Here is a 13,626-nt window from a genome sequence, read left to right as displayed (position 1 = left end):
ACCTAAAAAGAAGGAAAATATTGAACATACATTCTTTAATATGACTAGTTTTATGCTGATAAACATATTTGTAATATTTTGTAAAAGGAAAACGTAGTACAATTTAATATGTGGAACCTAGCCTTTTTTTTTTTTTTTTTTTTCATTATTATTAGTTCTTTGTTTCGTGTAACATGAATTTGCATAACATGACATAACTTATGGAGCATTTTAAAAAGATTTAGCAATTCAAGATGGGAAATGAGTATTTTTATGTGCTTATAATTTGCTTCACTCTATAACCGATCTAAAGCTTCCTGAAATATTAAAATTACTTCATTGTGCTTATATTTACTTCTATTTTTATCGCCACTTATATTAACATTACTGTTTCGATACCAAGCTTTAATAATTTAATTGAAGTATGCTTTCTTCTTAACTTGTTTAAATATTACGCATTACTTTAAAACACAATGCCGAGTGTTTCGTTGTCTTTGATACCGCTTCCTGTGCATGCGAAAGTTAGCTTTTGTTATTAGTTGCGTGTCTTACGCAAGACAAATTATTTCTTTAAAAAAATAAATAGCGTGTTGTTTTATCTATTGGGCAGAGTCAAAGCGGCACATTTCGTCTTATCATTGGCCAACCCTTCCTCTGAGAACCTAACGGTAAGTCCACCCCTTCCCCGTCGAACGGTCAGCTGATTTACCTTCGTTTATTCTCTCTCTTTCGATAGAATTAGGGCAGGCCTAAGGAAGGAATGGAGCGAGAGCGAAAAGAAAAGAAAAAAAAAAAAAAAAAGGCAATAAACGAAAACAAAACAAAACCGTTGGTCGCGCAGAAAATGGGCTTTCTAATAACGTGGGCCAGTTTTTGACTTTGAAAGCGGCAAGCATGCAGTGTTGATGAAGTCTTGCCCAGCAGAGGAATTTTCTTCGGACTTTTTCAACTGGGGTTCTTTTTTGTGCGTTTGTTTTAAGCCGTAAACTGTACCATTCTTGATGTGCCGGACGGAACTGTAATCCTTTGTTTTTTCCGTCCTTGTGAATTGAAATCCTTCTTACATGCGCAAAAATTTGAAAGGATTCAGCTGAACTCTTTTTTCGACTTCTTTGACTCTCCAAAGCCTTTAGGTCTTTAAAAAAAAAAAAAAAAAAAAAAAAAAAAAAAAAAGACTTTTTTTGTTTAGCGATTTTTTTATTTTAAAAGCATCGAAAGTGGTAGTGGTGTCAAATGCTGTATTGGATGGTCATGATTGCTACTGATTCGTTATACATGGTATAATGACTTTGCAAAAGAAAAATTCTTGTAAACAGTGATTTGGAAGGAGGTTGATCTACGTTTAACCTTCACTGCCTTGAAAAAGAAATCGCATTAATTATATAATTAGCAATTAATTAGTTAATTATTAAGCATATCCAGACTTTTCCGTCAGCTGTCTAAAAGCATATTCATAGGCTGACGTTCCTATTATATATCTTGTGATAAATCACAAATTTTAATACTGGTATCTTCGATTAGAGATTTACAGAAAGTATTTTAAAATTTTTTCGAGTCTTGTATTTGCTTCTTGTCTCAAGCAGGATTTAAAAGATTTTATTGATTTATCGAATTATAAAATTAAATTAATTTTAACAGTTTATATCTGGAGGTTAGACCTGTTTCTGTCATCTGCATTTTACATTGAACAGTAGTCTTACTATCTACGAAGATTTATAAAGACGAAGAGAGCTCAATCAGCGGCTTCGCTGTGGTATTTTCTGAGACATGTAGTGTGCTATGAATTATGCAGGTCAGTAAATGTATTTCGTGTATTATCTATAATTTAATTTCTTGATAAATATTTATTATTATATTTTATTATCTGTATATTTTAGTGCCTTAAATTAGTGATGATGTTTTCAAAGGTGTGTTTCATTACTAATATCTACTGATCGATTGTTATTTTATAATTGATCGTAAGATCATTTATATCATTTGCAATAGACTTAAGTGAGATTTGATAAAAGGGAGCATGAATGAGTAATATTGCAAAAATAATCTTGGTTTAGTGACTGGTTTATCAGTCGTATAAGCGAATCATTACCCGTTTCTTATTTATCTCTATTTGCTTAAAAGTAATATTAATTACGAGATGAATTGGATTTAATGAAAAAAAAACTGTAAATAGTTTTTGAACTTAAAAATAGAACGGTAGGGCATGCCAAGTAAAAAATAATAGAGGATGGAATGTTTGGCTTTTAAAAGCATTTAAAATAAAAGTAGTTGCATTTAATTATAATTAAACTTTTTTTGCGCATATTTGTACATACACATATTTACAAGCTTAATTTTTTAATTGAAATTATTAAGAAAATTAAAATCTGTAGAGAACTCACTACAGAATCTCTCAGTAATAAAAATTTTTAAAAAAATCGTCTTATGAGAGCACTGATAATATTTTATTCTACTTGATGCTTTATAGCCGGCCAGACGGTATAATGGTTAGGGAAGCCTGACTGCGATACCGAAGGGCATGGGTTCCTGTCCGTCCCTTCATAGGAGGCAATGGTGGCCCACCTATTAGGTGCCTCCATAATAAAGAGACCACCACATCTGGCCTTAGTATAGATTAATGGACTCGGTTACAAAATTGTAACTGTTCACAATCTGCCATTGGGGGGGGGGGGACTTGATGCTTTATTTCCGAAATGCGAAAAATGCAAATAACTGTCATATCCTCAATTTATTAAACATTTTTCTTATTGAACGGCAGTTATTTGCCACTATACTTAATACATAAATACCTGTTATATCCTCAGTGTATGTAAAACGCAGAGAAGGAAAAGATTTAACGTACATTATTTAACGTATTAGTTCTCTAATACTAATAAACATATTTGTAATAATTTATAAAAGAATATTTCATTCTTAATTTGGCATTAATTTTGAGCGGGAATATGTGAATATTATTTTTTCTTTATATTTATTTATTTTATTTATCTATTTATTACTTTTATTTTATTTATTATTTTTATGTTATTTATTTATTAACTTATTTTTGGCTCACTGAATTGCTACCGATGCGAAATAAATAAAACTTAATCAAACAAAAAATTTTTATAAACATTTGGGGGGGAGGAGCACTTTAAAATTTTATTTTTAAAGAGACAATTTCTGATAATCTTTTTACTGAAAAACGATTTTTGGCTTAATAACTATGCAAGAATTTTAATGAAATTTGTCAGTACACTATTCCGTAGTTTATTTTTGTGCGAGAAGGAGGGGGAGAAATTAGAAGCTAATACTTACTCTTCAAGGAAGGGATTTGCACTCAGTTGCTTGTCAGTTCTCTTAGTGGTAAAAATTTGCAGTGTTAAACAATTTCAGTATTTTTTTAAAGTATATTGTCATCAACAGTAGTGTGTATTATTTTGAAATGAATCGTTTATTTTCGCTGTGTCTATACTGCGATTTGCTGTGTCTATACTGCGATTTAAAAACTAATCATAAAGTAACGTCTGAATATTAAAGTACGATAACATGGTTTTGACAAGTTTTATGAAAATTGATAATTTGCGTGTGTTTTAAAGAGGAGGTATTACAGTCCAAAAATAACATAAGTTTAAATATAAAGATTTTGAGAATTCTAAATTGTCTTTGCATTCCATATCGAATCCTATAAATTAAATTCTTTAACTTAAAAATATAGTGAATTTGTTGAATTTTAAAAATGTATTAATTTTTAATATAGTGAAGTAATTTATTAAATATTAAATAATGTTTGAATTTGCTGAGAATCAGTATTAGAATAAATGGGAGGTTTAACCTTTAATTTTAATTTAAAGTCATTACATTTATTACAAAAACCGTGAATGAGCGATGTTAATTTCCGGGACAGAAGAATATTACTATAAAAAGTTTTAAATTATACAAAAATCAACAATTGCTTGCTTTCAATCAAAATATTTTTGTTCTTTGAAGAAAAGAGATTCGGTACTAGTCTTCCTCGAAATGCATAGCTTTTCTATAAAACCAACGTCACACTGACATTAATTTAGCTTAGTTGCCTCCTAATTTTTAGGGATAAAACAAGTAAGTTATGTACTTTATATATTTTATGTATGCTTTACGAAGTATAATGTATATTTTATCAATATTTTTACATCCAATACTAACTTTAAAGGACTACAGAGCATTAGAATGCGAATAAGAAATTAATATTTTTATGCGTAGTTGACGATTGCCGAAAATGAATGACTGTTATTTATGAGATAATGCGGAAATATTTGCGTGGAGTTTGTAATACAGAGCGTTAAAAACAGTTGTCTATAAACTTTATTTCTTCAAACATTGATGTTATTTGATGTGATGAAACACATGTTATTTCGTGTGCAAGGTTTCTCCTTATAAATTACTTAATTTTTATGAAAATATTTCAATGCTCTTGATATGAAACATCTCTGAGCACAATATTTAACTTTTTATGCTTTATCTACAGTTAAAAGTTCTAGTTAGAAAATGGATCTGCATCTTCAGTGCCTGTAAATAAAAGAAAAAAAAAAAAAAATGACGTTTTGATCAATTTTAAGGAGTAACTGCAAAGCAGTCCCTTTTTAGCCATTTATGATCCCACACTGAGTGAATAGCAACTGTTAAATTTATACTGGTCCCATGAAAAGATTAATTATTCATAGCTTTGCAAATGTTTTCTTGCATTGAAAATTTTGCTATACAAGACTTAAATATGTAAGAACGTAGATTTAATATTCATCTAGCCTTCCAACTCAAAATGTTGAATTTATTATAAACTCTGTAGGTAAATAAATTGTCGTTTTATCAATTTGTATTTATTTCTCATCTCCCATTTATTTCTCATTTTGTATTTCTATTTTTATTATTTTAAGCAAATATGCATTACTTTCTAATAAAATAATTACTTTTCAAGTTGATTTTCTTGTATCATACTTAATCACTATCCGAAGCTGAACAATAATCATTATCGGAGCCCGCAGATTCTTTCTACATTTATGACGTGGCTAGCATCATTAGGGGTAAAAGTTAATTCTTCTTGCAAAAGTGTCCCACCTTCCTTTAACATTTTTCTTTCTTTTTTAACGCTTATAAATATAAAAGAAATCTAAAAATTTCAGCTGCTTATGCGAGAAAATGGGTGAACGCAAAGATGTGAATTTTAGACAGGTAAAACAATAACAATAAAATAAAGCTAGATTTCGAAAAGTTTTAAATCTTGCTGCCATCATTGCTGTATGTAGTTTTAATGAATAATTAAATCTTTAAAATCATCATGGTGTTAAATGAAATCTCAAAATCTGAGGTAAGAGACAAATGACGTACATATGTTCTTGTTTTAAAGAATGAAGAAATTAAACTATTGTAGTAATTTCAATAGAACATTTTTTAAAATTTTGCTTTTACAGGTGGTTTATATCTTTCTGACAGAAAAAAATGATAAAATTTGCTTGATTTTGAAATCTGATTCTAATGTGAAATAGAAGAAACAAACTTTTATAAATAAAGCTTTCCGAAATTTCCTTTTTCTCAAGTAGCTGATATATAATTTCTGTAATCCGCCGTCTTGAATAGAAATTTACGTTTTCTTTTAACAGTTTAGATTGTGAAGATGAAAACGTGCAAAATCTTTTCTTGGACTAATGCCTTTGCCATTGCCGAATGAACTCGGCTCGCTCATGTGTAAAGGCATCAACACATATTTTTAAATTTCTTTAGCGAGCGAAATTTCCTTCGAAATCAGGTACAACTTGAGTTTTTGTAATCTGAGCTTGTTCGGAATTTAAAAACAAAAGTCAAAGACGTTAAAAGGAAAACTCGAAAACAAGAACTGTAAACTCAATCAAAAACTTTAAAAAATTGGTCGTAGTGATTCTTATTGTAATTTTTATATTCTGTGTATATGGGCTAGGAAAATAGTATTATCTACATATCAGTGAATTGGGCTCTAATTAAAAACCACCATTTATTAAAAAAAATGATTCATTGTGTTTCTTGAAAAGATTTATTTCAAGAAAGATTTATGAACTTCACAATGCAGACTGAAACGTATATTAAAAATATTGTCTTTTACACTTAAATATTGAAGCTGATTGGTCCTTAATACACTGCTCTGAAAAGTAAACTTTTGAAGATATTTATGGAACTTTCTGATAATTTATTAATAGCAAACATAAAGATTTCCCACTCCCTTTAATTCAAAGGGGAAAGTCATGGCGGCTACTTAATTTAAATTATTACCGTTGCTAGATATTTTCTGATCTTGCCGAAATATTTTTTCCTTGTTTAATATATAAAACTAAAATGTTTTATAGTAGTTGCATTTGAATATTACTCGTATATAAATAGGGTAATTCAAAATGAGCGGTCCAAAATATACCTGTGTAGGCTGTGATGAATATATTTCACAAATAAACGCATAATATGAAAGGCTGAGCATTTACAAATAGTCTAGCTGTCTAATTCTTGCTACATTTGTGCCAGCACAGCCTGATCAACTGAGTCCACCATGTAAAATTGCAGGACGATAGGCCAGGTGGCGGGTGGGGCGAGAATATCGCTAGCATATTATTTGAATGGGATATATTAGCTGAGGCAATCGCATATGTATCCGTTTCAGTGTGGCCAGACATACTTTCGCAACACAATAAAAATCGGGTTTCTTTTCTTCTAGGAGTCAACACGTATTTGGATAGCATGTCGAATTGGTGTGCATAACGATGGGCTCCACGGAGAAGAAAACCCCAAACATAGCCAGGTTGTTATAGCGTACAAAACGTTTATTTTCGGAGAATCATGTTCATGCGAGGTTCCATGTGCCTAGATCTCAAGTTATACTTGTTTACTTTGCTAGAAAAGTGAAAAATCGTTTCATTTATAAACAAAAATCTTTGTTTAAAAAAAAAAAAAAAAAAAAAAAACATTCGATTGTAGCCATGCTTAGAAATCCATGGAGAACTGCTTCCGTTTTGATTTGTAGGCAGTTTATTGCGTTTTTTACAATATGGAAGACGTGTTCTGCAGTGACTTGTGTAACATGCACGATGCGATGACGTGTTGAGTCTTCGTAGGTAAATGCGCATGAACATTTTATTGTTTATTGACAGCCGTCTTATGTATTTTGCCATGCGTAAGTAGTTCGTTTCCTCAAACTGTTTCACTGAGCTTGAGATGTTGTAACCATGATGTGCTTCCTTAACAAATTTGATCCAGAAATATATCTGAAAAACCATTAATGGTGATGCGCATATTCTAGAATAAAATGTTATCTGTTACTGATTTCGCAGGCCTCTAGTGAGCGTTTCAAAAGTGCTGAGCTTTTCGCTGCTGCAATGAACATCGAAAAAATGCAATTTAATGTCATATCTGTATTTGTAAAACAAATTTATTGCAGCAGGCACAGGTTTGTTTCTTTTTTTTTGGGGGGGGGGGTTCATTTAGGAACAAAGAATTGACTAATATGCCTAAATAGAAAAGATATCGATCTACTGAAACTATGTGTTTGAACAGGAACAAGTAAACCATCCGTTATATTCTACACCGATGAAATTACAGTTTTTATGTAAAGGAATTAAATAAGGGGAAAACACATCTTCAGCACATTTATAACTCTCATCCTGTCAAATTCAAATTTATGCAAGTCATATCAGCTTCCGATGCTAAAAGCATAATATGGTTTATTAGCTAAACCTAGCCTAAAAGGGCTAAATAAGTGTTATACTATTTATCTATCATAGATAATAATAATAATGACCGATATCTTCCTTAAAGGTATGGAGACATATTTTAGCACCTGAGGTAATCCTCAAAATTGTATCCCTTAAATATTCTTATTTATAGTTTCACGTTAATATTTAATTTGCTGTATTTTAATTTTGTATCTTTTCTCTTCTTTTTTTTTTTTTTTTTTTTTTAAATTAAGACAAGTGTTTTACTCGCTCCAGTATACGCATCCTTTGGTGATCGTACATCTTTAAAACTGCATTTTTAAGATACAGTACAACTCCAGTTATCCGAACTCCGACTGTCTGAATCGCTGATTATCCGAATCGCTTTCAGAACTTCAGAATTTTTCAGAATCAACTGAAGAAGAGAAGGAAAGGGAGAAAAAATAAAAAAAAACTCAAGAAAAGGGAAGAGACAGGAGAAGATGAGGATGACGTGTGACTTGAATTATTAAGCAACATTCTTTTGAAAATTCCTGACGTTCAGAAGTTAATGCTGAGGATACAGCAGAAGGCATGGTGTTTGATTCATCAGACCCTGGGTTACAAATTCTAAATGATGATGTACTTATTGAAAGTGTGAGAGAAGAAAATGTCGAGGAAGAAGATGACCTTAATGTCAAAGTTGAAGCAGACGTGAGACCATCGGCTAGTGAAGCGTTTGTTGGTCTTGAATCTGCATTGAAGTGAATGGAGCGTCAGCCCGACTATGACTAGATGCAACTTCCCATTATCAAGCAGATGCCTGACTTGGCTGCCCGAAAACGGATGAAGATAGTCAAACAGCTTACTTTGATTGAGATATTCAGCAAGCAATGAGTATCGTACAGTACGCTGTATAACCTATACGTAAAAGTGTTGTCTTTTCATTTTAGTTAATTTAAACCCGTTTTTCTTTAAAAATAGTTTTTTTCTCGTTTTCATCATACGGTACATACAGTAATTAATTAAAGTGTACGTAGAACCTTTCTTCGGAAAAAATCCAATTATCCGAATGGGGTCTGGTCCCAGTTGATTCGGAAAATTGGAGTTCTACTGTACTATAATTTATTAGACAGATGTGACTGGTTTTTTGAACACAAAATCGTATTTTTGGAAACCTCATTGGACTTATCAATGTCATCTAAAGTAGTTTTGAGAGCATTGAAATAAATTAATTATATATTTTAGAGTCTCTCATGAGTCTCAGAACTAGAGCTTAAATTAACTTTTAATAGTTAATGCTTAGCTTGCTGCGTAATTATAGGGGAAGGAAGATTTGATTTCTCAAGCCTTTTCTTTCGTGGAAACTCACCAAAAGATAGTTATCTGAGTTAAAAGTTCTTATGCATAACATTTCAAATTATACATTGAGTATCTTTTTATTTTCGTTTCCTATACCTTCATCAAAAACGGGAGAAGAAGGAAAACGACAGGTGTCAATGTCCTGGCATCAGTTTGAGAATAATTTTCATACCCTACGTTTCCAAAGTGGCAGATCTTCTTGCTTCCTGCCCATCCTTTTGTCTGCCTTCAGCTGAAGCATTTTGTGCCGAAGCATTCCAACAAAACGTAATGTATGTAGATCAATGTCAGTTTGTGATTAATTAATTGCATGGTGTGTGAACTTCCTTTTGCACAGATTTACTATCAAATAGACTGCTGGGATGCTGAAGTTTTTACTTATTTATTTATTTTTAAATTTATGCTTATTTATTTTATCTTTCATCAGTCTGTGGTAGGTATGAAGGGCGCATCCGGATAACTTCTTGTACCATTTTGTGAGTTTGAATGCTTTTGTCACGCTATGAGCTTCTTTCTTGCGTATTAGTTTACGAATTAAAAATATGCATCTGTTTCATGGATATTTATTTCCTAATAATCCTGATAATGTAATCCTGCTGTTATAATGAATTTCGAATTCTGCCTTTTGATAAAAAATGTTTGACTCATCATAAAACTCTCAGTAATTTTGCAATTAGATGCGGATCTCATTTGCCGAATTAATTCAAAACACTGTGCGCTGAAAAAATTGAATTTTTTTAATATTTAATATTGTAGGCATTTATTAGATTTAGATTAAAATTTCAATACATGGGAGTATTTCCAATGATATTTAATGAGCAGTCCAAAGTTGTATCGGATTTTGCAACAGTATTCTCTTTCTTGATAAGTCATGCAAGTTTTCTAACCCTAAAATCTCATCTCAACTGTTGAAACTGGATGCATTTTTAGAATAAAGAAATTCGAGGTCAAAATAATGATAAAAGGCGTACTTTTCATGTGTGTCATTGTTTCTGACAAACAGATGCTATATTACAGAAAGTCATTTCTGTAGTGTAATTCGCTATTGTACCACGTAATTTCCAACGCTTGCCAAGCATTTATTAAAATATTTTACCACTTGACACGTTTTAAAAATAGATCATTTTTATATGCCTTTATCGTCTTGAGCATAATTTTCTCTTAAGACTGTATTTCCACCAGTTCGGTTTCATTTCTATATATGAAAACGTGATTTTAAATCCATCATGCTAGTTTATATGCTGCTTTCAATCTTATTTTGTCACTAAGCATATCACTAGCTTCAGAGGAATCTACCCCAAATTTATGAACAGGTACCATGTATATGGTTAATATACATGCAAGCTGTTCTGCTTTCTTTGACAGCAGCCATTACATTTCTGTAGCATTCTGTCTACAATTTAGACGAACAAGTTAATGACTTTTACTAACAATTCTTCTCTAGAGTAATTTTTCGCCTACGATTTTGTCCTGGTCTTCCTTTTCCATCTGTTTTTGGACTCTATTGGAATCTACTGCGCGGTTGCTTAGAAATACTTTTCGAAACTACACTGCCGACAATTCCTTTTCTGCAATGGGCGTAGATTTTTGATTGTTAAAAGAATCTTTTAAATTATATATGAGGCACCTCAAATATCCCATAATAGGATTTTAGTAATGTAATAATAATAAACTACTGAGGGCTGAATTCTAAAGCATTTTCCAGAAGTTAAGGTTACACACCCAAACCGCATCAAAAACACAAATTTGCGTATTCGTTGAGCTTTTTCGCAGTGGTAATCAATCATTTGGTCTGCTACTGCATTTATGTCTAAAGTTACTGAATCTACTCTGTTATTTTCTATTTATAATGGTAAGTGTTTTAACATAGCAATTTATATACTAAGCTTCCTTAAGTGTTTTAACATAGCAATTTACATGCCATCGACTTTGATGTTTCAGTATATGTTCCAAACGTCAGTAACAATTTAATTAAAAAAGGCTATTGTACATCTTTGAAAAAAGTTCAAATGTGTGAGTTCAGCTTGGCTTACAGTTTTTGTTTTCAAAGGTTCTTCTAAGATTTTTATTTATTTATTTATTTTTCCTTTCCTAATTCCTGAATTCAAACCAGTGCCTTTGGCATAACTTTCTTTTCTCTGTTGATTTCAGTCTTGATTCCTTGTACTCCTCCTGCACTTTTTTAAAATAACAACAAGTATTGAAATTAATATTGTTAATACTGTTACTATTAATAAATACTGTTATTAAGGTTAATAAAAAAGGTAGGAATAATAGAAAGTTATTTCTAGATTATAAAGGGTATTTATATAGGCATTTCCACTATACATATAGATAGATAAATAGTGGGAAGTAATGTAAGTTATTTATGATAGTTTGCATTTCCTATCATATACTGAAAACATTTAAAAATTCAACTGAAGTGTATGTATTATAGTGTCGATGAAAAGATGTAATTCGGAACCCTGCTCTAATTAAATGCATTATTTTTTAAACAACATTTTGCAAAATATTGCCAGGAGTTCAGTGAGAGATACTGGAAGTAATAATTCAATGTTTAGATTTCTTGTATTCATTCTGATTATTTCTTAAAGAAACTGTAAAACTTTATGGTACGAATAACATTGCGTTTGTCCTAATAATTAACATTAATATAAAAAGTAAGAGTCTACATTTAAAAGTTTTGGTTTGGTTTATGTGATTACGGCAAAGCTTCGACGGCTATCTGCCTAAGGGGAGAGATCCCTCAATGGAGGACATTCTAAGGGAAACTGACTTGTATACACGTTACACATGACGAAAACCACGAAAACGTCCATGCAGCCAGCCCGTTCGCGGGATTCAAACCTCGGACCGAATTACCAGTGTTCAACGACTTCACCGCTCGGCGGCGTCTGTGTTAAAGAAATTTTATGCCGAGGACAAATAAGGTTGAACGTTGGGTGGGGGAATTCACATTACTCAGCAATGTTCTCATTCCTCAATGAAGAACCTTTAACACTTGCAAGAGGAATATTATATTGTTGTATCTTCTAAATTCTGAAAATATTTAATGCATTTTAGGTTAGATATATACGTATACTATACCGGTGTACGCCGTTGTACAATGCTTTCAGTCAATCGTCTTTCGCCGCAAGTTCGAGTATTCTGTATGGAAATATGCAAATGTACGATGTATAGAACTGAATTGTTTCTGAACTCCTAGTAACAAAGACCGCGACGTATTTAATTGTTTTGAAAAATTGCGGGCCAAGGTAACGTGCACAATACGTGAACCGCTCTGTGTGGCATGCAATTAATCTTTTTAAAAATGAATTTTTGTACTCATTTTTTTTAATAATTTAGGAGCAGATTAAGGAAAAAAAAAAAAAAAAAAACTTACCACTATATTGAAATGAAATGTATTTGTCGTCTATGCATATCCCCAATTCGAAAGTTTTTGTGTTTCTAGATTGCACTGTCTTCAAACCTTTACTCATCTTCAAGGTGTAGAAATAGGAAGAATGAGTAGAAATGATTCATTAGTGATTATCTCATTTCTGGTGAATATAATGACCATCTGGTAAAATATATCCAATGGTCGGTTATATTAGAACTTTTAATTTTGTTCGTGTATTCTTCACCAGCGAAGGATGGTGTATGATATTTAGTTTACTGATAATTTTTTTTTATTTCACTAGATTGGTAAGAAATCTCTTCATAAAATAGCCGTATTCCTTTTCTTTGTTGACATGAACATTTTGCTTGTTTGTGTACCCATTATGGCAAAACTTCCATCAACAATTCGATTGAGATGAACTCGCACTCCGTTTTCCAATTAGAATTGAGTGTTTTCTAAAATTATGGTGTATTTAATTATGGCAAAGCACACGAGGGCTATCTGCCTAAGGGGAGGGATGCCTTCGTGGAGGACTTTCTAACTGAAATTATGAACTGGTGTGGCTTATTTCAACGATTCTTAAACTGTGGTACGCGTACTCCTGGGGTTACGGAATCGCGTAGTCAGAGGTACGCGAAAAAATTATCAGTAATGGCGAAAATAGCAAAGTATTATAATAAATACTGATAAAAATCAAAATGTTGAGAAAATTTAAATTTGACTTTGATCATTAGAAAAAGATCAATTAGATTTTTTCCGATGTGATTATGCTATCCGAAATGTGTTTAAAATAGTGTATTCAACGCAGTTATAGGTTTTTTTTTTTTTTTTTTTTTTGTGTGTGTGTGTGTGTATTAAAATAGAAGCATTGTTAAGATACATTGCGAAACTACTGAAAGAAAGAAGAAATTATAGTCTGTGTTACGGAGGAAGTAACCTATCTGTCTCATTAAAGGGTACCCGAAAGAAAGAAGTTTGGGAACAGCTGGTTTATTTGATTATGATAATACACATAAGAACTATGTACCTAAAAGTAGGAATACCTTCGTGAAAGACCTTTCAACCTGTTCGCTAGGTTTTGAACTCAAATCGAACTATCAGTGTTCAATGTTTTTACAGTTTAAACACAGGTGAGCTTTGAGTTAAGGGTACATTTGATGTGCAATCAATCTTAGCATACATTGAGCGTTTCAAAAAATATTATGCCGATGCTAATAAATTATGATAAATAATTGTGGTAAAAGCTCC

General features: G+C 31.7%; 1 protein-coding gene across 1 annotated transcript in view; it reads left to right on the top strand.

The window, feature by feature from the left end:
• Window positions 1-443: 443 nt before the first annotated feature.
• LOC118184428 (uncharacterized) overlaps window positions 444-13,626 on the top strand; it is a 289,633-nt gene continuing 276,450 nt past the window's right edge. The window contains exon 1 of the mRNA XM_035354096.2: window positions 444-1,771. Coding sequence (XP_035209987.1) covers window positions 1,759-1,771 — 13 coding nt within the window. The 5' untranslated portion in view covers window positions 444-1,758. The remainder of the gene's footprint in view (window positions 1,772-13,626) is intronic.

The sequence above is a fragment of the Stegodyphus dumicola genome, chromosome 8 (genome assembly GCF_044657685.1).
Source record: "Stegodyphus dumicola isolate Sdum_Otavi_A_Nest chromosome 8, ASM4465768v1".
Classification (NCBI taxonomy): domain Eukaryota; kingdom Metazoa; phylum Arthropoda; class Arachnida; order Araneae; family Eresidae; genus Stegodyphus; species Stegodyphus dumicola.
This window is presented reverse-complemented; position numbering and strand designations above follow the sequence as displayed.